The following is a 26,819-nucleotide window of genomic DNA, read 5'->3' on the forward strand; positions in this document are numbered from 1 at the left end:
GTTCTGAATCTAGCCTTGAATGTAATCATTTTTAAATAACAATTATCAATCCAGTTGCATAGTATTAAATTCAGCTTGTTACTCTACCTATTAACGTAATTATTATATAAAGAATATCACAATCAAACCTTGGTTGATCAATAAAAAAAGCCAAGCAAGTGTAAAACACCCACTATCTGGGTGAACCTTGACTAAACTGTTAACACGTTGACTGCCAGAGAAATATTCTTGAACATTTCTGCTAGGATTAATTATCATTCAGTCATGGTATTTATTTTTGTAACTTCATCAAAATACACGAATTTCATTTAAATTCATTTCCTTTGAAGCTTAACTTTCAGAATTAATTTTTTTAGTTTTTCAGTGAAAAGCACTGTCACCCACATATGGGTGACGTGGCGATCAACGTGTTAATAACAATTAGCAAACCACGACTGCATCAACAAGCATATAGTATACAAATAAGATGTCTATTTGAACCATATATTAGCAATTGCAGTCCGAATTAATTCCATAGAGTGAATATTGAAAGGGTTTAGGACACAGAAGGGTTAATTGGAGTGGGATGAAAAGAACAACGAAGGGGTATCGTGTTAAACGTTAGATTTTAATAACTTATAAATTACATACAAACTTAACGCGAGTATTACGTTTTCAAAACATATTTCCATCGAATTTTGATTTTGGCAAGCACCGTTACGTCCACGAGGCACGCGGTACAAATAGTCTGTCGGATAAATACATGTTGTGATATAAAGGTGAAAATATAGAGTCGAACGAGAGTTCGAGTTGACGTACGAAACACATTTTCGACGAAAACTTATTGCTCGGTACGTCGTTTAGTCGAAGAAGCACCGTACGTTAAATCGCACGATAGGAATGTTTTGTGACGCCATCTTGTTCCATTGTAGAAAAGAGATTCAAAATGATGTTGCAGCGATAAACGTATAGCTTAATTCTCTCGCTAGTTTCCCATAAGAGCTCGTACGCTGTTTCAAAGATCCTTTTCGAAGATACCTTTGTGGGAAACTAGCCAGTGAATCGAATCCGTGTCGTTTCGTTCGTACGAAATAAAAAGAAAACGAAAAAAATGAGTGAAGAGGTGTCGCGCGTGCTATCGAGATTCAATGCGATCCGATTCGATCGGAACGGAAACTAGACGCGTCGCAAACACAGGTAACGATTCTTTCGAATCGGGATCAGATCGGGTGTTCAGAATTGGCGTAAACGAAGCGTCGTGGTGCCTCGGTACGGACCGTGCGCTTTACTTTTTTTTTTTTTTTTGCTGTTGATTCCCAGTGGGAAGTTACCTTTGTGGCGAATGCTCGCATCTAAAATGTTTTGATAACACCTAGGTCTGTTTAACATAAACATTACTCGAGCGCCACTGGTAGTCAAGCTAGTTCGTTTGTTCTCCCAGTTATAACGTCATTGGAAAAATAAACGCGTGATATATTTTGGTCTCTGTTTCTTAACTATATCTTACGATTTAATTCGTTCGTTGACGATGCAATTGACGCGTATCGGTAATGTCGTAAGTATATACAAACTCGACGGCCGGTATCGACGGAGATACACGAGGATAAGAGGTGGTGGCACGTCGCGTTGAAAATTTATTGTCGCGATTCGAACGAACTTGGTCGTTCTTTCTGAAGGCGGCGCTGTCCTTTCTCATTCAGAAAACTGGGTCTCAGCTCGACTCGGCTCGCGAGCAGCTCGAAACATCCGAGTTTTCTGCAGTCCTACTGCATACGATCATTTCGTCAACACCAGGTCGCGCCTTGCTCGTTTACTACGCGTATACTAATTAAATAATTCGCACTTGTCGTTAAACCTACACGTATACCTTTCGTGAAAGTACTAAACTTGAGGTAGACCCTGTAAAAACTATCGAATAACAAAAATATGCAACTTGAACGTCGCGCATCAACAAGAGTTTCCATCGTTGATCATGCATCGCGTCGCTCGTTTCTTTCTCTCTAAACATTCATCTATCCGTAAGCGCTTCTCATAAGTACAGAAAGTCAAACTATCGAAACACGTTCGACATTGCACTCCTCCTCCTCCTCCTCCTTCTCCTCCTCCTTCCCCTAGCCTCAACGAAAATTCTTGGAACAGGTGTTCCTCATTATAATTCGCTTCGAAGTCGATTTTTTCGTTTACCTTAGCATAGGCGAAGAGAAGCATAAGGAAGAGAAATTAAGTCGAGGAGGTGCTTAGACTCGATCGAGTTCCAAAGGAAATTCACCTTATCGGTAAAGGAACTATACGAATCGTTCGATTGACTCCGCGGACCGACGTCGAAGCGTCGATACGCGAACTTATCCCGCCATCGAACAGATTTGATTGGCTAGCTATCGAGCGTTGCTATACAGCAACGATTAACAGGCCATGGGCATGGGCTTCATGTTGGCCACCGCGCTCATTCTTCGCACGGGACCTGCGAATCTCTTCTCGATCTCCTCGAGCGATCTGCCGCGGGTTTCCGGCACACAGAATATCACAAAGACGAAACCGATCATGACGATCGTGCCGAAGAACCAGAAGGTACCGTGTGTACCGAACACGGAGACGATGTCCTCGTAGGTCTTCGTCACGACGAACGTGCACGTCCAGTTGAAGGCGGTGGCGACGCTGGCAGCTGATCCACGGATCTTCACTGGCAGAATCTCGCCCATCATTAACCACGGGATCGGGCCGAATCCAAGCGAGAAACCGATCACGTACACGATCAGGCTCAACAGTGGTATCCAACCGAAATCAGACACGTCCGCTTCCACGGAGTTCTTCAAGTAGAAGAACGTACCGAACGTGAACAGGGTCAAGATCATCGAGACCGCGCTTATGTAGAGCAACATCTTTCTGCCCAGCTTGTCTATCACAGCCGCTGCGACGAATGTCGAGATGAAGTTCACGATACCCACGAAGATCGTGGACAGGTTCTCGTCGATACTGCTGCCGGCGTCCTGGAAAATTCAACAGGAAATTTAGCGACCGGTTGAGGGAACAGTTTAGGTTCTAGTTGAAGTTGAGAGTTAGATTTTCAATGGTTCTTTTTTGTAGTTTTGTAGGGGCAGATATTCGATACTTTCTCAGATGTTTAGAAGTTTCGTTGCCACGTTAAAATGTGATTTTGCAAAAATAGTTTAGTAAGAAGCATGATTGCAGCTCAGCGTTAGAGTATCGACCTCTTACGCTTTGGACCAGGGTTCGATTCCTCGTGGACAGTTCCACATGTTTGTATTAGGTTGTCCCAAAAGTTTCTTTCGTTTTGAATTGTGTACGATTCATTTTGCTCCATTACTGTTACAACATCGACATCTAAGAAATTAGATCGTCTATTTATATAAACACTACCGCACAAAATAATTGAGTGCAAATTACGAAAGAAACATTCGGGACAACCTAATATATCATTTATTCATTGTTTTCATCGTACGGTAACTCCTAGTCTCCCCAATTTGAGCGTTCGAACAATTTCTAAGAAAAGCTTAAATGCGTACCTTGAAAATCTGGACGGTATAGAATATGACGGCGTTGATTCCTGATAATTGTTGGAAGAACATCAGTCCCAATGAGATTAGAAGAGGTTTCAGGTGGCTTTTCTTGAACAGCTCCATGAACGCTCCCTGCGATACATTTCTCTCGCTATCGATGTGCAATTTCTCGACTGCGGTCAATTCCTCGGTAATGTCGGTCTCCTTGCCGCGCAGCCATTGCAGAGACTTGCGCGCCCTTTTCGTCTGTCCTTTGGAGATGTACCACCTTGGCGTCTCGGGGATCATGAACATCAGAATCATGAACGGTATCGGTAAACTCGCCCCGAGCAACGCGAGATTTCGCCAGTTCATGTACATGCCCGCCACGAAGCACACTAGGATACCTGAATCGAATTAGAAAGAAAAAAAAAATCGATTTAGCATTGAATATCGAGAAAATGAGGCAAATCGATACAGGGATAGGCAAAATGTAGTTAAAAAAACGAATACGTTATTAATTTGTGCAAATGACGTTGGTCAACGCTTGGATTAAGTATTATCTTGATTACTTTAGTTGGATCGAGCGATTCTTGTTGCATACATAGAACGTTCTCGTTGCAACGATTTGAGTCACTCTCGGTGATTTGAAACAATTTAGATACTTGGGGTTTTTTTACAACAAGAAAAAAAAAACACATTTTTGTCATTCGATCGCAAAGGTATTCGAATGCTGTCCATCCATGTTCTCTGAGATTCGTCATTGTTGAGGTGCGTTTACGTTCATCGAACGAATACGTCGGCACATCAAAGAGTATCACGTTTGTGCTCAGTGTAAACGGTAGTCGTTCGTTCATGGTATCACGTGCTAGCCACGTTTCGTTATTAATATTTCAACAGTGAAAGCACTGAACGTACGGTAGGAACACACCTTCACGAGAATGATGAAAAAACGTGGAATCGTAGGATGCTTACCCGTGTTACCGAAGGCGGTTGGTAACAGTCCTAGAGTTCCTCGCACTTCGGCCTGTATCGTTTCACCTAGATAGACTGGTAGAGACAACGAAGCAATGCCGACGCAGAAACCGCATAGAGCGCGACCAACCAGGACCATTGCTACGTTTGTTGCCAACGCGATCAACAGCCAGGCTGCAATTGAAATATGGATCGGTGATTAATTGATCGTCCGAGCGAAGTGGGCGAATGAAAAATGTGTACACTGTCGCTCAAAAGTATGGAATACGTGCATTTTTGGACTATTTGAACTATAGGAACCATACAGGATGAAGCAATAAGTTGTTCCGCCTTGTATGTAGTCGCTATAGTTGAATTAAGATTAACTAGGTAACGAAAGTTGTAAATTTCAATGAGAATTATGAGAGCATGAACGATGATAGGATCGATGAGGTTCGAATTTCCTGGAAGTGACCATCGAATGATGTATCCTTGGCGTCGTAGCCTTTGTAAAAAAAAAAAACCGCGATCGTACCTGCGATGAACGGCAAAGCAGTGGCCAAGATGGTATTCCTTCTGCCAAGGTACTCGATGCACGGTCCTCCGGCAATGCCTCCGAAAAGCGCGCTCAACGGCATGATCGATCCTATCCACATGCCCTGGAATCAAAACCTTGCGTCATCTTGTGCTAAATCCTATTTCTTTTTTCCACGGAAATATTCACTCTTTGTATCCAATTCTTGTTGCTATTGGAAATCTACGGTAATGTCACGTTGAAGGCGACAAGGATTAATCAATGGTCGAACTAAACCATTAGGTTGAATCCGCGTATCTACCGCGAGAAATTAGCATGCATAAATCCTGATTGTCCTTTGATAAGTCGTTGGAAGCATAGTTTCAACTGTCCATCAATTTAATGCCACCCTTGCGCCTTAACGACACGCGAGAGGCGTCCCTGGAGGCGTCACTGACGTAGGAGCGAGCGAGTTACGCTCGGTAAATCGGCGAACCGCTCTAACGAGACGAAAGATTGCACGGGTGATCGCGTGTCGGCCTTCGAATATAAATAAGCCGCAGGAAGAAGAAAGGAATTGTCATGGAAGGAAGGAAATCGTTAATTCTGCAAGAAGAGTAGCGTACCGCGTGGTTGAAAGAGAACACGAGATACAGAGCGAGAGAGAGAACGCGGAAGCAGTCGGTTCGGTCGAGGGCCTATTCTCGCGCGATTAAAACCTCGTCACGGGCAACCGTCGGCGAAGGTTGCAACAGATTCGAGTCTCGTCCGGCGTCGCGAGCCAAGGAAGCCAATAGCGCGCCGCGACGCCGAGAGGCGCGGCGAGCCAATGGTTCTCTGGACCAACGGGGTCGCAATCGAAACGTCGCGCCCCTGACCAACGTTGTCGCTGCTATTGACGCACTCGAGGTTAAAGTTTTAATCATCTATTGACCCGCACCTATAGCGAACGTTCACCAACGACACCAATACTTCGCTTAAAGATAGAAAATCGTCCAGTCGGATTTCTCAACGTTCCTCGATCACGATTCGTGAAAGTAGTATCGATCGATCGACGAGGCTTTCGCGACGAAAATTAGTCTAAACACGACCTCGTTCGAACTATTTTTTTATTACAATTTATTGGAACATCGTTGTTGATAAACTTAACTCGTGTTAGTATTCTGTTTGAAAAAATATATAATAATATGTATGTATATAAAGTACACGTAGGTCTAAACGCGACTTCGTTCAAACTAGTTTTTTTTTTTTTACAATTTATTCAAACATCGTTTTTGAAAAACTTAACTCGTATAGTATTGGTCATTTCTGTTTGAAAAATATATATAACAATATATACATATATATAAAAAAAGTACACGTAGGTCTAAACACGACCTCGTTCGAACTATTTTTTTATTACAATGTATTCGAACATCGTTTTTGAGAAAATTAACTCGTATAGTAATCTGTTTGAAAAAATATATAATAATATATATATATATTAAAAAAGTACACGTAGGTTTAGTGTTAAAAAGCTAATGTAATTTGTGTCCTTAACCAAGGTATAAGATAAAAGTTCCGTCACACGACGATCCTATTCGCCATCCATCGGAAAATTTCTACTCTAATCAATATCGTACTACATGAAAAAAGGAACGGTCCGTTATCGAGGAAGACGCGTGCAGTGGAGGATCGCGTAATCGGAAAACGTGCCTTGCCGCGCGTCGTTAGACCTTGACTTGATTCCTTCGGATAGGAAGAGAATCCGGATAACGTTGTTTCTCGTTCCACTGAAACGGTCGAGATTGCGCGATCGCCTCGAAGCACGTTCGTTTGAAAACAAGTTTGACCACCGGGACGTCGAGAGGCTCGCAAGGTGCGCTCATGACACGCGTTTTTTTTTTTTTTTTTTCTACAAAGCAATTTTTCTTTGCTGCAACCCTTTCGACTTCTGTTGGACATATACATGTTCCAGTGAATATGTCTGGTTGCCGAATTGCGAATTGAGAGTCACACAGGAACATATTTTAAAAAAGATACCAATCCTTTGTGGGTTGAGCACACTGTCCTTTTTTATCTATTAGGTTGTCCCAAAAGTTTCTTCCGTGACTCGCATTCAGTTATTTTGTATAGCAATGTTACTAATTTCTTAGATGTTAATATTGTATAACAGTAATGGAGCAAAGTGAATCGTACACGATTCAATAATGTACCATTAGACATAAAATATTGCGCATGTATTACTTATTAATGAAACGAAAGAAACTTTTGGGACCTAATACGACCCAACCCTAATTAAATACAATTAATTTCTAAAGCAACGAGTAGAATCGAAATAGAAGACGGCTGTTCCGAAAGGATTAAGGCGTATCCGCGTAATTTTTTCGGTTTCAGATAAAGTTGGTATTAAATGAAAGTCTGCCAAGTAATTCACAAATTACAGAATCATTTCATTACGGTTAAGTAGCTGTAGCTACGTGGGCGTAGCTCTGCGTTCACGGTCGCGCTCGTTAGTAGGCACATGCGCACTCGGAATTCAAATTTTGTCTCTTTAAGAGTATTTACTGTGCTTTTACTTACAATTTCCTTGGTGACTTCGAACGTCGCCGTGGCGTTGTCCCGCATGGACACTAAGCCCGGGGATGTGAAGGAACTGGAGTAACCGACCACCATGGAGCCCATGGACACCGAAAGGGCGGCCAGCACCTGGAAATAATTAAATCGAACGTTAATCGAATCGTGTACGTTAGTCGCTCGTATCGATAACTGCTTGTATCGGAGTTACTGTAGTTATTTCATGATTTTTAATAAGAGTAACCTATTCGATATATCCATCCGGTTATGGGAAATTGTAATTAAATGTAATATGCATATTCCTCGTGGCCACGCTATTGTTTTAAAATCACAACGGTGCAAGGATGAAGTCAGGCCTTGGAAGTAGAGTGAATTACGTTTAATTAATCCCATTGTTATAAATAGACTGCGGATTTTATTCATTTATACGGGAATATAGAAAACAGACGTGAAATATACATAATGTATGTTGAATATATTTTTGCATAAGTGTACATACCTTTTACTTATATTTAGCATTCATTTGTCTTTTTTTTTTTTTTTTTTTTTTCTATTGTAAATGCATAAAATCCACAGTCTAGATACAGGCTACGCACAAACGCGGATAATAAGTATTGTTCAATTTTATAAAAGATTAATCAAACGTAATTAACAGTTTCTTCGGAATTCTTACAAATTACGACTGGTAGTTATTAAAATCAAACGCAACATATCTAGTGCAATCTGTACGGCGCTGGATTGGATTAACTATTTTAAACACTGTCACCGTGCAAAAGCCTATTAACCCTTTAGTTACCGAACCGTGTATCGGGCCCAATGACCGAGGCGTTAATTGGTCAATGCGTTTCTTCCGGTCCCTGGGGTAAATCAGCCGGTAATTTATAAACAACAGATATATTGGTCGGTTGCGCCTAAAGGGTTAACAACTTCGCAATGTGGAATTCTAACTTGTTCACTGCGGCTACTTCTTTCGATGACTTTCACGTCGAGGGTCATGTACTAGACTTTTCACGCGCAACAGTAGATGAAGGAAACTTACGCAAAACTGAATAAAATAGAAAGATGCGTGCCGCGGTGAACTCGTTAAAAATCTGTCAGACATTCGATACCAAAGGACGATCGGTGGTTACCCGGATGTAAGATGAATGATAAATGATCCAGTCGCTCGGGAACTCGTCTCGTTTAAACGTGGAAAATAGTTTCCACGGCCTGTCTAAATTAAACGTTTATTAATTATTTTTATTTAGTTTGAAAAAAAAAAAAGATTGACAACCTATCGTAGGAGAATTGCTATTTTTAAAGAAAAAATCGTTGCAGTATTTTGAACAAATGTTAAATTTTTATTAAAGTAAAAATAGTGTTAGTAATTTAAAAAGAAGAAACTAAAATTTAGTCTGAAGTCGCGGTAAAATAATCTATTTTGAGTCGATCATTTTTATTGTTAAGAACTTTTGACCCCCGAGCTTCTTTAAGAGTGAATGGAAATTTTATTCCGCCGTGAATAGAGACTTAAAATATTTTTCCTTTGATCGTATCTCTTCGTATCGCCCTTTTGTCATGCTCGCATATGTTCCTCTATTGTTATTACAAATTTTATTCTATATTAAATTATTCTATTATTCAGCAGATGGTCGCATACGTTTAATAGATCGTTTGATACGACTGGTGTGATCGTTATTATGATGTTACGCAACAAGGCTATCGACGATTTATATTTTGGCGTACTAGTTAACCCTTTGCGCTATAAGTGCTTTCTTAATTTGTCCTCAATCGACACTGATTTAATTTTCTCTGGCTATTATATATTTCATCTAATATATATGGAAGTTATTTCAGTTATGTAAAGCTTGAAATTCCTTTACTCGTAAGACGATCGTGCAAAAAGAATATCAAAATTTTTCGAAGATACATGTACCACCAATTTGTATTATCGAGTGTATGAAGTGTCACGTGCCACAGGTGATCTAATAGTTTCTAAGAAAAAACAGTTTCGTCGCGCGCGAGAGGTGACCTCACAGTGCAAAGGGTTAATTATATATTTTTTTTTGTTCGTTAATTCGCATCAGAGGGTCTCATGAGAAAAATTTCTAAGTCTACGTAACATCGACAGTATGAATGATCTTAAACACGTTTCAAAATTGACTTTTCTTTACTACCTGACGGATATCGTCTTTGATTTTGGATTTGCATGCAGTTAGTGTCAAGGTGGCGAAAAAAGGAAGATGTGTAAAATTATTATATGAAACGGTGACAAAATTATTCATTTCTTGTCGTTTCAAATTGAAAAAACAAACTGGATTTTATTTGTAATAGAGAAAAAATCACAAATGATATGGTGAAGCTGAGGGTTGCAGTGCAAAGCAGCCTAATTTCCTGCAAGTGGAGCTTAGCTCGATGAAAGTAGTCTAGTTCGATAATAGCAGAGGCGCGATGATAGCAATTACACACAGCGGCTGATCGAGCAATAAATCCTATTGTTCCGCGACCCCTCGGTGCCCTTAGACGGGCGTGAAGCGATCCCTCGCAAAGAATCTGAGTAATCACGCGTTGCCGATGAAAAAGCACCTCGTAAATTGCACAATGTCGATACCTGAGTGAATGTGCACTTAGCGACTGGCGCGTTGCCCGGTAATTCGATGTTCACATGGGTATCGGCTCGCATAAGAATCTTCATGGTCGAGGGTGGGCTGCCAAATCAACTCGAGGAAAAGAAACGGAAACGTTTACGCGGAAACGCGGCGAAACGTCGATAGTAATGCACAATCGCGGCGACCAGTTGCTCCTCGCAACGTTTACGCGTGTTTTTTTCTTGTACCACCGCTCGTTTCGTTTTACGCCCGAGACGAAACGCGCGTCTGCGAAGCGTCGATCGATATCGATTTAACTTTTATTGGACCGAAGTGGATCGCGCGCTAAAGCGAAACGACGTTTCCCCCGAGTCGACGTCGACGTTCGTCGTCGTCGTCGTCGTCGTCGTCTTTCGTCGTCGGTTGTTATTGTTAATTATTTTTCGCCCGTCGACGACGTTCCCGTGTAATATTGACGCGTTATTGACACTCGTGGACCGACGGGTGGTTCTCTGCTTATATAGGGAACGATGCTGGGGGGCCGCGACTACTATCCCTTCCCTTCTCAACCCGAGGATCCATCGTCCGCGAATCGGACGATTATACGTATGCGTATATGTATGCGCGCAATCGTTTCGCGTACGCGGTCCTACGCGCGAGCGTAACTCGTGCCATTCCTTCCTTCTTTCTCGACCGTGCAGAGTGATCGACTTGAGAAGGGATACGGGGATTGGTCGAATGTTAACCCTTTGCGTTTAGAGACAGGATCTGTTGGACACTTGGCCTCGAAAATTGGGGAAACGGGAGTCGTATCCTTTGGATAAAATACTGCGACGCTTCACCAACATTGGAGATAGCTTTTTCAGGGGTAAAACGAACCATAGATACAGTATCGAGCTAAAGTCTCAGGCTACCATGCGAAGCTTTGCAATATACTTAAGGGGGACACATTAAGAAGACAACTACTAAGTGTTTTTCGTGTCTTTTTTTTTTTTTTTTTTTTTTTAGAGAGGAAAATTTTCTCACTTTTTGGTTAGCTTTGAGAATATTTTAGGTATGTTTCAAAGTACAAATGAGTGTTTACAGAACAAGTATCAATGGTCACCAGTTTTCGTGCAGCTTTTTGCTATAAAAACGTACACGTTTCATCTTTTGAGTTCATCTGGAAATATCTGGCAATATCTGGCAGTATTAGTAATATCAACGTGCCACCAAATTTTTTAAGAACTAGCCCAGACTTCACCCATCTAGTTAATATCAGTGAGTCATTCGTTCTTTAAAGACCTAACACAGATCTAGCTTCGGTAGGTGAGTCTAGCGTGTCACGTGGGATCGATTTCGTGAGACTAAACGGAGACGAAAGAGCGCAGGATGGTCGGGAGGAAAGGGGTTGTAAAAAATTGCTAGCACGAGGACCTGTTGGACGTGTGATCGGGATAGCCGGAAATAGGTACGCCCAGATATCGCTCTTATGTATCAAAGTGTTTCGAATTAAAATTGGACGACGCGGCACGGAAAAATTCGTCGTCAACGTCCGATCTCGCTCGCGACCTTCTTTTTCGCATTGCGTAACAGCTTTTGTCGGAACCATACAAGCCGCTCTTCTTTTCCCGTTGCGCGAGCTGAAGAAATAGGAATCGAGAGATGCTGCCGATGAAATAGCAGACCTGCGCGTCGCGTAGATTTCTAGACGAAGTTTGCGTTAAAATTTGAGAAATTGCTGAGAGATTATTTTTTCGTGGGAGCATTTCTTAAACGAGATACGCGACGTGTAGATGTAATTTCTTCAAGGATACTCGCACGCGCTTCAACATATGGGGTATTTCAAATATGTATATCGTGGCGATAACGCAAGATTGATCGGTGTCATGGGTCAATATCGGTTTGAGATTTAGTTGCTCGATAAAAAGCAATTTGCCTTTAACGAGGTTGAAATTATGTAAGATAAATACAGGCCTACGATTGTTTAATTTAGACTGGACATTTTATGTGTGATATTCATCCATTTAAAATTACAAATAAAATACCAGTATTGTTATATTAGTTTACATAAAATAACGACAAAATTAATTATGTAAATCACTACCGAAGCTATTTCACGTCGCAAGAAAAGTCGACCGAAGTTAAAGACTTCCATTGACGAGTCATCCAATTCCCCGGCGAAACGAAGCCTATGTAAATTTATGTGCAGCGTCACTCAAACTCATCTTCTTGCGTCGCCTGTCCAGAATCATAGTTTGCGGGATAATTGCAACCTTCGTTTTACGCGAACCAAACGAAAACCGTTTAATTTGTTTCGCGAATGTCAGTGAGGGCGGAAATTAATTCTGTGCGTTTTTATGGTGAACTTTTTCCATTTATTTGTAAAGAAAAGTCGGACGACTTTTAATTTCAACGGACCACGTGTAGTTATAAAAGCTAATGTCGAAGTTGTGAGACCCAACATCACAAAATGGCCAGTAAATATTTTTCAACATTGCTCAAACTACGGTTCCATAAATGATCAAATACAAAGGCAGAGAATGAATTTCTGCGCCTAATATTATCAGAAGTGCGCAAGGACGTCGCAGCAGTCGAGTATGGGGCCGTGCGCGAATGCATGCATTCATCTTTTGTTTTCCGTAATTGTTTCTTCCGATGGGGCAACGACGAAACACGTGCCAGATCAACCAGCGTTATTGTTCGACGTTCCGTCTCGTTTTCCTTACGCGTCTCTCCGTCGTTTATTTACGCATTGGGGCCCCCCTCCGTTCGTCGACCCCTCCCACCCGTCCATCCGTCAGAAACGTTCTTCTTTTTTCTCGTTCGCTTCGTCAACGGTAATTTATTTATTGAAATGAAATCGCGAGTATTCTAATTTTTCTGGTCCTCTTAGTCGACTCGATCGCGTCTGATCCGTTCGATTAGCAGGTTGTTCGCACCCTCCGCGAAATAAATGGCACGTCAGAAAAACTATATCGAGCTTCGAATATCTGGAGGTTCGTTTCAAATTCAGAAAGAGAGCTTATATTTTTGATTTAAACATTCGTGGCTGGTCTCTCTCTCTCTCTCTCTCTCTCTCTCTCTCTCTCTCTCTCTCTCTTTCGGGGCAGTTCGAAAAACGGAAATAACGAAATTTCTGGAGTACAACGATATTATCCTCCGAGATATCGACCGAATGACGCTTTCGAAGCTTTAGTCGCACGCTGATTGTTACGTTACGTAAGCGAGCACGTTCGACCGATTCGTTTTAAAATTCCGTGTAAACGGCCATTTTTCGAAGTTACAAGTCTACTGTAACCCATACGCGAGTGCTGAATGTCTTACTAAGAGACTAGAGGGATTCTAAAGAAATTTTCATCCGTCACGGAACGCTGTTATGCCAATAAAATTTTGCCCCGTCTCTGGCTGAGCTTTCATAATGCGAGGGACGTGCGGCGCGCCGCTGATCGCGATGTTTATTCGCGAACGTCTATTTGCGCAATAATAACTACAACTATACGCAACGTGGATGTCGTAAACGCGAAGATCACGATCCTCTCGAGTTTAGATCGATCGGAGGGGGACGAGGGAGGAATGCACGCGACCATTCGATCCGTCCACTTCTAGAGAATCGTTGAGACATCCGAAGAGGAAATCAACAATAACAAAAATAAGTCATCGTTGTGCTCGAATATCGCGCGTATTAAAGGGGAAGGTGCATATTTGTGAATTTTTTGGGGACTGAATTCTCCTCTCTTCCCCTTAATTCAATGCAATTTTTAAGATTTTTCGATTCCACGACATTTGCCTCGAACCCCTTCTTAACGCAGAACTGCAAAGTGTTAAGAAATCCCTCCATCTTCCGTATGAGAAAGAGATAAACCAACCCCTCTGCAAGTTTCCAGCGAAACTCTCGCAGCATCCCAACCCATCCGCCGCGCCGCCTAGGCACAGCCAGGCGATAACTCGCGACAGGAAACGAAATTTCGCGTACTCGTTTCAACCCGAGCCCTTCGTGTCGCTCAACGATGGCCGCGTTCAATAATTCAGGACCATAATCCGTTTGTTTAGTTTGCGATAGTCGCGCGATTCCTCATCGGGGAATTCCCTGGTCGGCTACACGTTGTTTCGCTCGAGACCGTCGAGTTCGAGCAATACCAGCCTCGGCTGGTACGAAAAATGGATCAAGGATGTTTCGTCGTGGTACACGTATCCTTGAAAACTTTTCCGCGAGTAGAAACGTATACGAGGCCTCCGCCGTTTCTCCTCGTGTGGAACCGTAACGGCGGACGACATTGTGCCACGCGCGAAAAGAAATGTACAAATACCTTGTTCCGCTATTCGGCGTGCCGGCTGTTTCAATCGGAGAAACGTAACGAGCATTTTTCTATGCGGAGGCGGTTTTTGGCCTAGTTGCCAGCGTTTCGCGCGACCTTGGAATACGTCTAGAAAATTCATTCAGTCCGCTGTTTCGAACCCTCGGGGGACCGTAACTGTATGTTTGTATGTTAGGTTGTCCCGAAAGTTTCTTTCGCGAGTTGCACTCAATTATTTTCTGTGGTCGTGTTTATATAAACAGACAATCTAATTTCATAGATACTCATGTTGTAACACGATTCAGTAATGTAACATAAAACATAAAATATTGTGCATGTATTACTTATTAATAAAGCGAAAGAAACTTTTCGGACAACCTAATACTATGAACTTTGTAGCTACAAGGAGCTGTAGGGAGCCCGGTGAGCCTCGATAGACTACTGGATAATGACAGGATTATGAGAGAAGGTACCTGAGCCAATGCAAAGTAATGGAAACCAAGTTTAAATCGGTTAATTAAATTAGTTAAAATCGGCCTATTATTAGATGTGAGATTATAAACAGACCACTTCCGACGTTAAAAGAGTTAAATTCACTCAATCGCTCGACTCTTTTAAATTTTACTCCATTTTCTTGGTTGTTTTGACGTCCTATGATTTAAGTAACAGTTTAACTGAGGGGTGAATCGAGTCTATAATGCTACTGCAGGCTTCTACCCAATCCTCTCATAGTAATTAACATTTTACTTGCCAAATACCGATAACTATATTCAGACGTGGCCACGCGTGGGGACGAATTGAAAGGAGTAGCGGATCGTATTGGGTCAGACGTCCCTACCCAACCCTGACCACGTTCGCTTACTCATAGCCCATTTCCCTTAACCCATATCTTCTCCGAAATACAAGCTCTGTTATCGAGCATGTTTGCGACTGATCACGCTTCGACTTTCAAAAATCATGAAACATTTGTATGCGTAGCTCAACGAGATAAATAAGATTCCTGGAATCAATCCTTGTCATCCTTCAACGAACTCGATTGCTTTAGACCGGTATCGGTTGATATTGTAGTTGGACTATAGGCCGAGGCGATAGCCTAATCGTCTGGCGTTATCCCTCTCGCTTAGTTATCCATCCGTGAGCTCTTATTAATCTTGTTGAGCTACGTTACACCGAACATCTGGAAAGATTGCTCCTAGATGGAATTTCGAATTTTTGCAGAGAGACTTCTGCTGTTGCGTAAATTATATAAAAGCAAGACATCGTATCTCAACCACGTCTAGTCTAACCCGTTGCTCTCGAGAGGCGACTCTCAGTCGCCCTTAGGTTTCACGCAGCAAATCTACGATACCTAATGTTTCTTTAAGTTTCATTTCTATGAAGCTCGAACCTTATTCTCAAATCTGGATAACTTAGAATTCATGGCAATAGAATGCTAATAAAGCATCTCGAGTTGCTGTTAGATACCAGAAAAAAAGGCATCGAGTGCATAGGATTAATCTTTCCTCCCCTAGGAGCAATCTTTAAAGCTACCAATGAAGAATCGAGAAAAGATAAACTTACCTGAGGAACGAAGCGCATGCAGGACGGTGTAGGTTCCCTCTGGAACTGGTGGTGTTGGTCCAGGCCAGCGGGGACCTTGAGTGGCTTGCTGTCCTGGGAACTCATGTTGGATTTAGGAATCAACGAATACGGAGGCTGATCGCCCGTTAGCAAAGGATCGAGTTGCTTGTAATCGTGGTCGAGGTCCTTTTCCAATGGGTCGTATATATGGGACCCGTTCAGGGCTTTCTGGTGATTGTTTCTCAAGTTTTGTGCATAATAGTAATTGTTGGGAGGCTTGCTCCCCGGGAAGGTCCTCTTCTCCGCGATTAGGGCGGTCTGGCTGTTGAAGGGGCTGGCGTTCGTCGTTAGGGTTGTGTTGGACGAACAGTCTAGTATGCCAGAGCTGGTCGGCGATGACCTCGCCACCGTCGGCACCTTCGTGTAGTACTTTGGCAGAACGCTCCGTTCCTGGAAACAAATTATTCTTGGTTGAACGAGTGCCGTGTTCGTAGGGAAGAATATGGTTAGGGTATAGGGAATAGGGTTAGGCGTCGACATTCAGGTTCAGCGAATGTTTATCGTAGATTAATATCACCAGGTCTGCTTTTGAAGAATGCAGAGGATACAGATTCTGAATTCATATGTAATACGATTGAGGTTTAGTGAGAATTTCATCGTTTCGTCTTTGAGAAAGACTAGGAAGTCTTTCAAGGTGGTTCGATAGCGAGAACACACAGGGTTGTCTAATTCTTAACATCTCGGAATAGATTCAACGAAATGCAAACTTACGTGGTTGTGTTCCCAGTTGGAAGCCTAGATCGCTCAAGCTTTGTGTTCAAACGAGCAACGAATTCAAGAAACTGTTGTATCCTCCCAATAAACGGAGTCGAGCTCGATCAAACTTGCAGAGTGGAAATGCCTCTTTTCGCGCACAAAGAAGATCGCGTACGAAACGCAAAATTCTAACGAGCTTGGAAGCAATAAACGATGAATTTGACCGCAAACGCACCGCGAAACTTCGGCGAAACTTTCCGTATTCGTTGCGTCGCGAGTTCCACTTTGACACAGGGGGTGCAAACTCGAAACTTGGCGGTATTTATACCAGTCGCGATAAAGTAGAATTTCAGAGACAAATTGAAAAAAAGAGCGTAGGAAGGAAGGAGGCGACGATTATCGTGGCCAACCAATAGTGAAAAGCGCGCGGAACGTGATTGTTGCTCACCGATTAGATGACTTTTACCCCGGTGCTTTAACGATAACCCACGCTGAACCGTGTGACCCAACCAATGAGTTTCTTTTACATTCGCGAATGTTGTTCTCGTTGTTCCATCGTTTCTCGGACACACGGATGCTGGCCACGATTCATTCACCGAGTTTTTCGTTTATCACGCTCGGGTATCATGGCCGATCACGCGCGTACCGTGCACCCGCTGCAACGTTATTGACCTTCCCTCGTTGTTTCCGTTGGTAAATCGAAAATGAAAACGTCGTCGTTACGTCGAATCGCGTGCATTTGCAAATAAGCGTTCCCACGAATAATTTCAAGTGGTAATTAGTTAGCCTCCACGCGTCGAAGATCAACGAGTTCCATATCGTCTTCGGGGATGATCCTTTGGATCGGACTATACCCGGTGTTTGTATAGATGACTGTATAGGTTTCCGTGATTTGTTATTATTATTGAAAAAAAAGTTATTGTGCTCATACAGAGATGGAGTTAGGGTTCGAATAAACCTGAAGTTCGCCGATGTGTTTGTCGCGTTTCTTTCTTTGAAAAATGTTCAAAAGAGTAAACGAGACAAACATGTTGGCAAACTTCAGATTTCTTCTAGGGTCTTGCCCATCACTGTGCCCATTGTCTGGTTTCGGTTAGGTCGTGGATGGGAGTTAATCGATTCTGTTGAGTGGTCGTCAGACATAAGTAATACAAGCCTAGAAACTACAATATTTTTCGATTGTAGTTGATTTTAGAGCCGTATCCTTCGATGATGAATCACAAAAATAGTATAGACACGAAGGTTGAGGCTGTTCTCGTACCAATTTTAAGATCCAGAAAGATAGTATATTTTCTACGTCAAGTGTTACTTGGATTAGATTGTATTTCCCGTATGTGATCGATTCCCGCTTGCTCGAATAAATTAATGAATAATCGCGATTGTTCGCTTTCTAATTCTATTGTCTCCATTCAAATTTATTAGATACTTTTTCCATCGACTAGCTTCTGCTTTCTCGTTGACTGTCAAAGTTACGGTCTCTTTTTTTTTTTTTTTTCTGATATTCGATTACCAGGAACTGTCGCGCCATGCCTGATGTTAGTGACATCACAAATTCGTCTATTCGGTTGTTTGCGCGCGCTATCGGCTCTACTTTGGACGCTACGATAAAACGATCTCCTTGGTGTCCGATTGTCCTCGATATATCGACGCCACCGTCAGCTGCGTGGCTTGCGTTACTCGCTCTCGTTTGCATGAAAAATATCTGAACGTGTTCCTTTCTACAACTCATTCGATTCGCGCATAGTACGCTCGAATTCGACTTTTTATCTTTCTGCGATTTTTAAATCCATTGACAAGTCACCGTAGAACATTATTCTTAATCAACGATAAAGTTGTTCCGCAAGAATCGTTAATCGGTTTGAAATCGATGAGATCGATCCAACGAGTTTCAAATTATCCATCGAGTTCCACCTCAATTATCCGTAAACCGTCGTCGATAGTTTCCGTGCGACAGAATTGCTCTCTTAAAACGGATGTAAATATTGTAAATACATTCATTATATGTGCAGATTTATCTCAAATCGTTATATCCATTTACGGGGATTACTCGTTAATCGTCGAGCCACATTCCGAATAGATTAATTATTCGCGCGGCTTTTACAGTGGTGCTATCTAGCGAGCGCATTCGCAACCACCGAATAACTCTGTAAGAACGTGTAGTCACTGTCGAGTTGCGTATACGCAGTTTTATCGTTTGAGTTTCGACTCTAAACTCGTCCTAATCCTGGTATCGACGGTTTTGGTAGGCGACGAGTGCGCCTCGCTAAGATCGTAGGTCGTTCGACGAACCATGAAATTCCGGAGCTTTCTACCGACGATCAGTTACCAAGCAAAAGGAAATTGTTCACCAACCGACATAGAGATATACATAGAGCAGAAGAAACATAGATAACAGAGTTATGACTCGTTACTTGGCCCATTCTGTATAATTAAGACATTATACGTCATCTTCCGAAAAGACTTCAATTATTTGCTGAAATGTCGATATATTAGCATGCGACGTGAAAGTCTCTTTTTACCTACAGTATGGCTCCCCTACTCTATTTATACTACAGGGTGTTCCAAAAATGTTGTAACACCTTGAAATGGGTGGTTCGGGAGGTGATTTGAAACAACTTTTTCCTTAGCGAAAATGTTGTCCGAGGCTTCGTTGAGGAGATATTAACGAAAAACACTGACCAATCAGAGCGCGCGTATACCGTTGGAGCGGCCGCGGTAACGAAGGCTACGAGCTAAGCGGCCGCACTTGTACGCGAACAAGCTACTCAACGTGCATCGAAGGCCACGTAGCCTTCGCTACCGCGGCCGCTCCAACGGTATACGCGCTCTCTGATTGGTCAGTGTTTTTCGTTAATATCTCCTCAACGAAGCCTCGGACAACATTTTCGCTAAGGAAAAAGTTGTTTCAAATCACCTCCCGAACCACCCATTTCAAGGTGTTACAACATTTTTGGAACACCCTGTATTTCTGTCGCGTATTAGTTCTCTTCGAAGACTATTTCGTTGTCTAGCATTTTTCTTTGAGATCGCATCGAATAGCACAGGATCCCTGACACGTGGAATCCTACACGCACACCGACGGAAAAAGCTTCTGTTTGCCGTTTCGTTGGGCGATATTTATAACGGATTCACGTGGCGTGTGATACACGTATCGCGAAAGAAGCATTGTTCAGGCGTACGGCAAGCGACGAGAACGGAGGAGACTTCTTGGAAAAAAAAGAAAACAACAGTTGAACGGTAAATTTTTAGAACGCGTGATGTTCCATCTAAACATTACGTAAGTCGAGTGTTCTCGAAGGTTAGTTTCACCGATTCATTTCCAGAACACGCATGGCCCACGCTTCGCATATATTTTTAACGTTATGTCGGGTGCGTAGCTCTGTTCGATCGACGTTATTTTCGTTTCTTCTACGAAGAAGAAAAACACGGCTGTTTTTTTTTTTTTCTTCGAAGGCTATAAGTCCACCAAACTAGTGGGAAGGAGAAGGAGTACACGGTGATCGGTGCATGAAAGTGAGAGAAGGAGGATAGATTCGATAGAGAAAGACGCAACGATTCAACGTAAACGAAACGTAAACGAAACGTAAACCGTTGGGTCGAAATTCGGCTGCATAGTAATCGATCTTCGCGCCTCGTGTTTCGAATGTCTAGCAACTGCAACGTGACGACATACGTGTCTAGCTAGAAACGTGTAAAATGAGTCGATCTCAATTGGTTCTATCGTTGATAATATTTAGCTTCTCGTAAATTCTACTTCTTTTTTTATAATCAATGATATTTTACATATTCTCGGAGATCTCTAAGATATATATATAGTCCAAACAACATTTACTAGTTAATAATTTACTAATTAAAAGTATAGAAGACTAGAATAGAATAACTAATAATTTAGTTAATTTAATGCTTAGAAAAATTACAATAATTATAAAATCAAAAGGAAATCCCACGAAGGAAGTATTATATACTTATAAATTAATGTAAATTTCTTTTTTTTTTTAATGAAGTTTTAAAAATTAAACAGTAGTGCGAATACTTGTTGCTTCGATATTTCTATCGATTACTTGTTTTTTTTTGTTTTTTTTTTTATGTTAATTTCGCAATTTACATAAATAGCTATTTTTTTGTACTTTATCTATTCTAGAGATTTCTGAGAATATATGGAATGTCATTGTTTATCAAAAATAAGTTAATTAATTACAATTTTACATAGTTTTTTTAGAAATTCTACACCTATTGTACATTTTCCTAGGAACGCTTCGACCAAAGGGCGCGTAAAAAATTGAAAGTCGCATTAGAGCGCTGCTAGCGACTGTAGTGGCAGCCCTGTTCGATCGCTACGGTGCACTCGGGTCCTAAAGGACCGCGTAGTTCCGTCAACGAAGTTTTGCGAACGAAACTGTATCGAGAGCCAGTTGAGTTTTGAAACTTCTCCAGTAAACTGTCCAAACGAGAGACGAAACAAAGACGACGATAAAATCGACCTCGAGCGAAATGACATACGTCTATAGTGTTTCGCGATCCAATTTTAACATTCTTTTATCGACCCTGACTTCGGCGTAAACAATACGCGGCGCAAATACCCTAAAAATGGAAGTTTGCATTTGCATACATCCCGATACAGAGTCTAGAGTCTAGACGTCGATGCGCGTGCTCGTGGAAAAATGAAAGCAGCTGCCTTTAACCAGTATGTACCACTTTCAACGTATCACCGTTATTTTGTCTTTGTTTCTCTCTGTGCCACACAGTGCAGAAACGAGCAATGTTTTTCGAATGATAGGTGACTTATACAGGGTGTCCCAAAATGTTGTAACACCTTGAAATGGGTGGTTCGGGAGGTGATTTGAAACAACTTTTTCTTTAGCGAAAATGTTGACCGAGGCTTCGATAAGGAGATATTAACCGAAAACACTGACCAATCAGAGCGCAAGTATGCCGATGGAGCGGCCGCGGTAGCGTAGACTACGCGCTCTCCGACCAATCAGAGCGCGAGTATGCCAATGGAGTGCCCGCTGATTGGTCAGTGTTTTCCGTTAATATCTCCTCAACGAAGCCTCGGACAACATTTTTGCTAAGGAAAAAGTTGTTTCAAATCACCTCCCGAACCACCCTTTTCAAGGTGTTACAATATTTTTGGGACACCCTGTAGAACCAATAAACGTGTAACGATTTATTCGTGACGTTTAGTCGATTGAACGATTCAATTTTTATTGGGTCTACGTGACAGTCCACAAAGGGCCATTGTTTTTACTCGGTCACAATTGATACCGATACACGATTCTGTCGAATATGATAGGATTAATGAAGTTACGATTGTCGTGGAAATATTTATGAAAACGATACGTATAATTTATTGAGCAGATCTTGATACAATGTAATATAGTTCCGAGAGTGAGAGTAACGAAATCGGAACACAAAGCTCAACGGATTAACGATTTTTAGTTCGAAGCGCGTCATACTGTTTATTTCTCGTGCTTCCGATAGGAACGACCGTCGAAGATAACGAGGCTCGCAAAATACATTCTCTTCCCGCGGAACTCGCCGCAGTGACATTTAAAAGAAGGCAAAGGCCGCTTGAATCTCTCCAGAAATAATGATTCCGGAACGAACCCCATGAAAATGCCTGCACTTGCATTGAATTATTTTCGAAAAATGAACATTCGTAATTGCATGTAGAAATTAATTGAAAATGATAAATGATCGAATACAAAGGCAATAAGGGGGAAAGTCTGAAAGGAAATATCGAAAACTGACGAACACCAAAAATAATAAGAAATGGATCGTTTAGATTGATTTTGATTCGTCACGTTGACCCCTCGAGCAAACAAAAAGTGTTCCAATCAGATTTAGAGGAATAATGACGTACCAGCGGCGTAGACTCTGGTGGCTGAGGAAGCATTTTAGCGCTGCGTCCGTGACAATTAACGTAGAGATAAGTCGACTGCAGTGCCCACATCTTCCTGGCCGAAATATATTACGCTACGAAAAGCGATATAGCGGGGGAGAGCACTAAATGATAGTTTTCTAATCCCGGGTATCTAACTCGTCGCTGAAAATGATTTACGGCCCGTTTCGCCGATGTCAGTGCATTTAAGCCGTGGTACGTGCGACGTCTTACCTATTCTCACGCATTTCTCCCTTTGTTTCTCACCTATCCGTAGCAGTGCGTCGCCATCGAAGACGACGTTCAGACAGGAACGAGAGCCCCGGTTCCAGGAACCGAACATGACGTATCCTCAGGTAACGTTAGGGTCAGTGGTTCTTAATCTTTGAATAATTTAATTTATCTTTTTTTTTTTTTTTTTTAGTAAAGAGAAATATTAAAATATTCTTACAAGAAACTCCCTGTGCATTTAGTTCGAGCTCAGTGTTGCCACGGAATTATGGCAACAGTTTTGGAAGTTACAAAAAGTAGAAATTAATTTTACACAGAACGGTTAAGAATCACTGCTTTCAGCGAGTATTCTCGATCACGCGTGTACGTCGAGTTCATTTCGTGCTCCTCGTCCTTCGCTTATTATTCGATTCGCGTTATCCAGAAGCTAAATAGACTGAAGAAATCATTCTTGCGCGTCGAGTAAACAACCGTCATAATAAACGATAAACAATTATGAACGACCCGCGAGCGCGTTATTGTCAGAGGTCTTGAAATCATAGGTGAAAAGTTGCGATCCGACAGAAGTAGAAAGAGATACAAAAAGAAAATAGAAGCTTCGTCTTATTAACATATTTAGGACCCCCGCTTAATTTTCTTTTCTGTTAAACTTGTTCAAGTAAAAAAAAAAAAAAAACAAATTGAAATCCGAGGAAGGTTAAAACTTTATATGTATACGAATCGTAACTAAATGGTATCGAAGCAGGTCCGAAAACAACACTTAGAAAACTGACGATGACGCTTATGTAAAACATCATTTATTGAAAAATTAGGTTTTTTTTTCCATTACAAAATATATGCCGCCTTTAGACTCGGTACACGTCGGCTGGCGATTCTGGTGAACGACACGTCCTAAAAGACAATCCAAACTTGGAAGTTATACAGGTTTTATCCGTGTTTTTTTCCGAGATCCGTGTTCGATGCGGTGCAGCAAGCAATCGAATGCGACGATTCCGTTGACGGACGGAAGTAATGGTGAGAATAGTGCAGTTTAGGGGAGACGATGCCCAACGATAAACGGACCGTACACAAATACGTTGCGATTCGAATCGACGGTTAGCGAGGGCAACATGGCCGCGTAAATTTATCACGACTATCGATATTTCTGGATGGGCAGGAGTGTATGGGCCATTGTTGGGCAGAATGTAATCTGATTAATGATTAACGATTATGGTTAATGAGTAATCAATAATCAGATCGAATCGATATATGTTGACGACAGGACGTTAATAATGATACTCAACATTTTTCTTAGAAAATATATATTTATTGATGATTCAGCAAACGAACAAATTAATTACGAGGTAACTGAAACTAATAAATAATGGAATTATACAAAAGTATGGTTTACTTGTAGTACAATTTTTCATTTCTAACATTTTATTTAACTACGTTAAACCAAGCGTAATTAGTATATACATAATTTTATCTGTTAATAGACTTGTTTTAAACATCGGAATAAACATTTTGTTGAATACAAATTTATTCCGCATTAGTAAAGAAAAAAAATGAAAACATATCAAAAATTGTCGACAATAACATGCATTGTTTAGAAACCTGTTGGACACCCTGATTATTTGTAATTCACATAAATTGTGTGTTTGAAGTTACAGATACACGTAATGATACGCAAAATACAAACCAAGTGTTCAATTACATCAATTATTTATTATTTCAACAACGCGAAAGAATACTTGATTGAATGTTTTGACAAATATCGATAAATATTTGAAATCCATCGACATAGTTTCACTTCTTAAAAAGGCGCAATTGCATTTCAATGACATAAGCGTGAGATAAGATAATAATAGTTAAAATAGTTGAAATAGTGTCCAGGTCTCGACTTTGTTACTGGTTCTAATAAAAACTAAAATAACATTTCATCGAATGATAACAAAAGTGATTCATGAGTGCAGGCTACAAATGCAGTTCGTGATTAATCTGAATGATGATTACTCGATTACTGATTATAATTACCAAAACAATCGCGATGCAATCAATTACCATCCAATCAGAGATAGGCAAAATCTTATTCGAATCAAAACCAACACGTGTTCGTCGTAAAATATTCTAATCGTCGTAATTTTCTAATTCAACGAGGGGAAAAACGTTTCATTTTTTATTCGTGATTCGAAGTTCTAGGTAAGACTATTGCCCATCTCTGTGCCCAAATTTCTGGTATGCGCCCAAAGGTACCGAAACGCGAAAAGAGTGGTCAAATTTGACGCCAACCCGGTTGATCGAAAATACAATTGCACGAGGAAAGAAACATCGCCGTGACAGTTGGAGTAGATTAGATAAGGAATAAACGAGCGATCGATTTTCGAACTATGGATACATTATCGTTCGGCCACGAGTATCGAGAGGTCGCTCTATGCGTCGACGTTAACCTCCGCTGGACGTGGATGAGCACGGCGATTGCGACGTCGCTCTTAAATATAGAAAGAACAAATTTCCTTAACAACGAAACGGAATACGGAGGAGACGAGATGGCAGAGAAGAAATAAGATATCGTAGCACGACGAAAACAGAGATCGTAAACGAGTACACGTTGTTGTAGAAAACTAGAAAAGAAAAGGGAAGGTGGCAAATATGTAAGTATAGACGAAGTAGAAAGGAGGGAGAAAATTGTTATGGATAACTATAGTTAGACGCCAGGACACAGCGCCAGACGAGTCGGAGTAGGTGAAAGACCTGAACAAACGCCGCCAGTCGAAAAGCATAAAATGATGAAATGGAGTCTTTTGGATATAAAGTGCAGATACGAATTCAGTAAAATACAGGATCGAAAGAGCAATCGGTATTGCAGAGACCATAATACAGAATATAGGCATTTGTAAGAATGCCATCTGACCGACGCGGTTTGTCGTAAAAGGAATGTGCCTAACTGTGGTAGATTGTCGAAACTTAATGAACGGAAACGAAGATAACTATTCAGGGGCGTGACAGAATATGATGGAAAGACAGCTGCGAGCAAACGCACGACCACTGCGACCGAGCTATAAAGAGTGCCCCAGAGTCGAAATAAAAAACACTATTGAATCTAACAGTAGGTTCGCACAAGTGAAGTCAATTTACTAAAATCAATTAGAAGGACGAAATTAGGAATTGGTCAAAATAACCTAGTGTAACCCTCCGAATGGGGCATTCTTTCCAACTATAAGTGTACATGGACCGGCAAAAGTGATCGAAAAATAGTAAGAGACGACGGTAACCGTGGCTCTGGCTTTGAACACCGCTAGCAACCGCGGTATGCGCATACCGGTGGAACTTTCCAGAAGTTCGAGAGAGGGAGAAAGAACGAGACGGTGAGAGCGCGGAATCGTGGAAACAGTTGCGCGTGTGACGGAGAAAGAACGAGTCGAGTGAGAACGATGGGACACGAACAGCCGAGCATGGGAGCCGAACACGACCCGGGTGGAGAACGGTCGGTCGGTTTTCGTTGATTCCGCGTTACGTGAAAGATAGCACAGTATATCTTACCTTCTTTTTCGAAACGTGCACTAGGCACAGGGGCCATGGCTGCATCATCTGTCTTCTCTGGGAGCCAGACATCTCGCAGACACGATATCTCGAACTCTCGTGCAGTGGTCAGCTGTTTCGTTGCCCGACAGGCCGCGTCTCGCGAACCGCTTCGATTCTGCAATCAAGGTCCTCGACGTTCGCTACCAAGTAGCTAGTATACCTCCCTCTGGTCTTTTCTTCCCTTCTTTTATTCTCGTGGTTTTTGTTGCGACACGTGATCGCCCGATGTCGTCCTTGTTCTCCGGTTTTTCCGCGTCTCGGATAACGAGTACCGAAACGCGCCGCAGGAGATTAAATCGAGGATGCCTCGATATTAGTATTCACCGAATACCGATATTAGTTTTCCGAATAGTAAAGAAGAAAACCACCCTTGCACAAGGAATATGACTACAGGTGAGCGTAATCTATGGACGATTCCAAGTGTTCGGTATATTTTCCCGAATCTCCACCGCCAAGTGTCAGAGGTATCGGCTCTGCTACCCT

General features: G+C 41.7%; 2 protein-coding genes across 3 annotated transcripts in view; one reads left to right on the forward strand and one right to left on the reverse strand.

The window, feature by feature from the left end:
- LOC128890840 (RING-box protein 2) overlaps positions 1 to 26,819 on the forward strand; it is a 38,746-nt gene that overhangs the window by 805 nt on the left and 11,122 nt on the right. The window lies entirely within an intron of this gene.
- On the reverse strand, positions 1,727 to 26,586 carry LOC128890816 (facilitated trehalose transporter Tret1-like). 2 transcript variants are annotated; one of them, XM_054149704.1, is made up of 7 exons: positions 26,295 to 26,586; positions 15,905 to 16,354; positions 7,507 to 7,632; positions 4,966 to 5,089; positions 4,452 to 4,625; positions 3,504 to 3,883; positions 1,727 to 2,966 (listed from the first exon to the last, which is right to left on the reverse strand). In XM_054149704.1, the coding sequence occupies exons 1-7, from the start codon at positions 26,364 to 26,366 to the stop codon at positions 2,382 to 2,384; spliced, it is 1,911 nt and encodes a 636-aa protein (XP_054005679.1). In that variant the 5' UTR covers positions 26,367 to 26,586; the 3' UTR covers positions 1,727 to 2,381. The 2 variants fall into 2 exon arrangements, with proteins under 2 accessions (XP_054005679.1, XP_054005680.1); XM_054149705.1 differs by lacking the exons at positions 15,905 to 16,354; positions 26,295 to 26,586 and adding an exon at positions 10,091 to 10,575.

Source organism: Hylaeus anthracinus, unplaced genomic scaffold (genome assembly GCF_026225885.1).
Source record: "Hylaeus anthracinus isolate JK02 unplaced genomic scaffold, UHH_iyHylAnth1.0_haploid 12001, whole genome shotgun sequence".
Taxonomy (NCBI): Eukaryota; Metazoa; Arthropoda; class Insecta; order Hymenoptera; family Colletidae; genus Hylaeus; species Hylaeus anthracinus.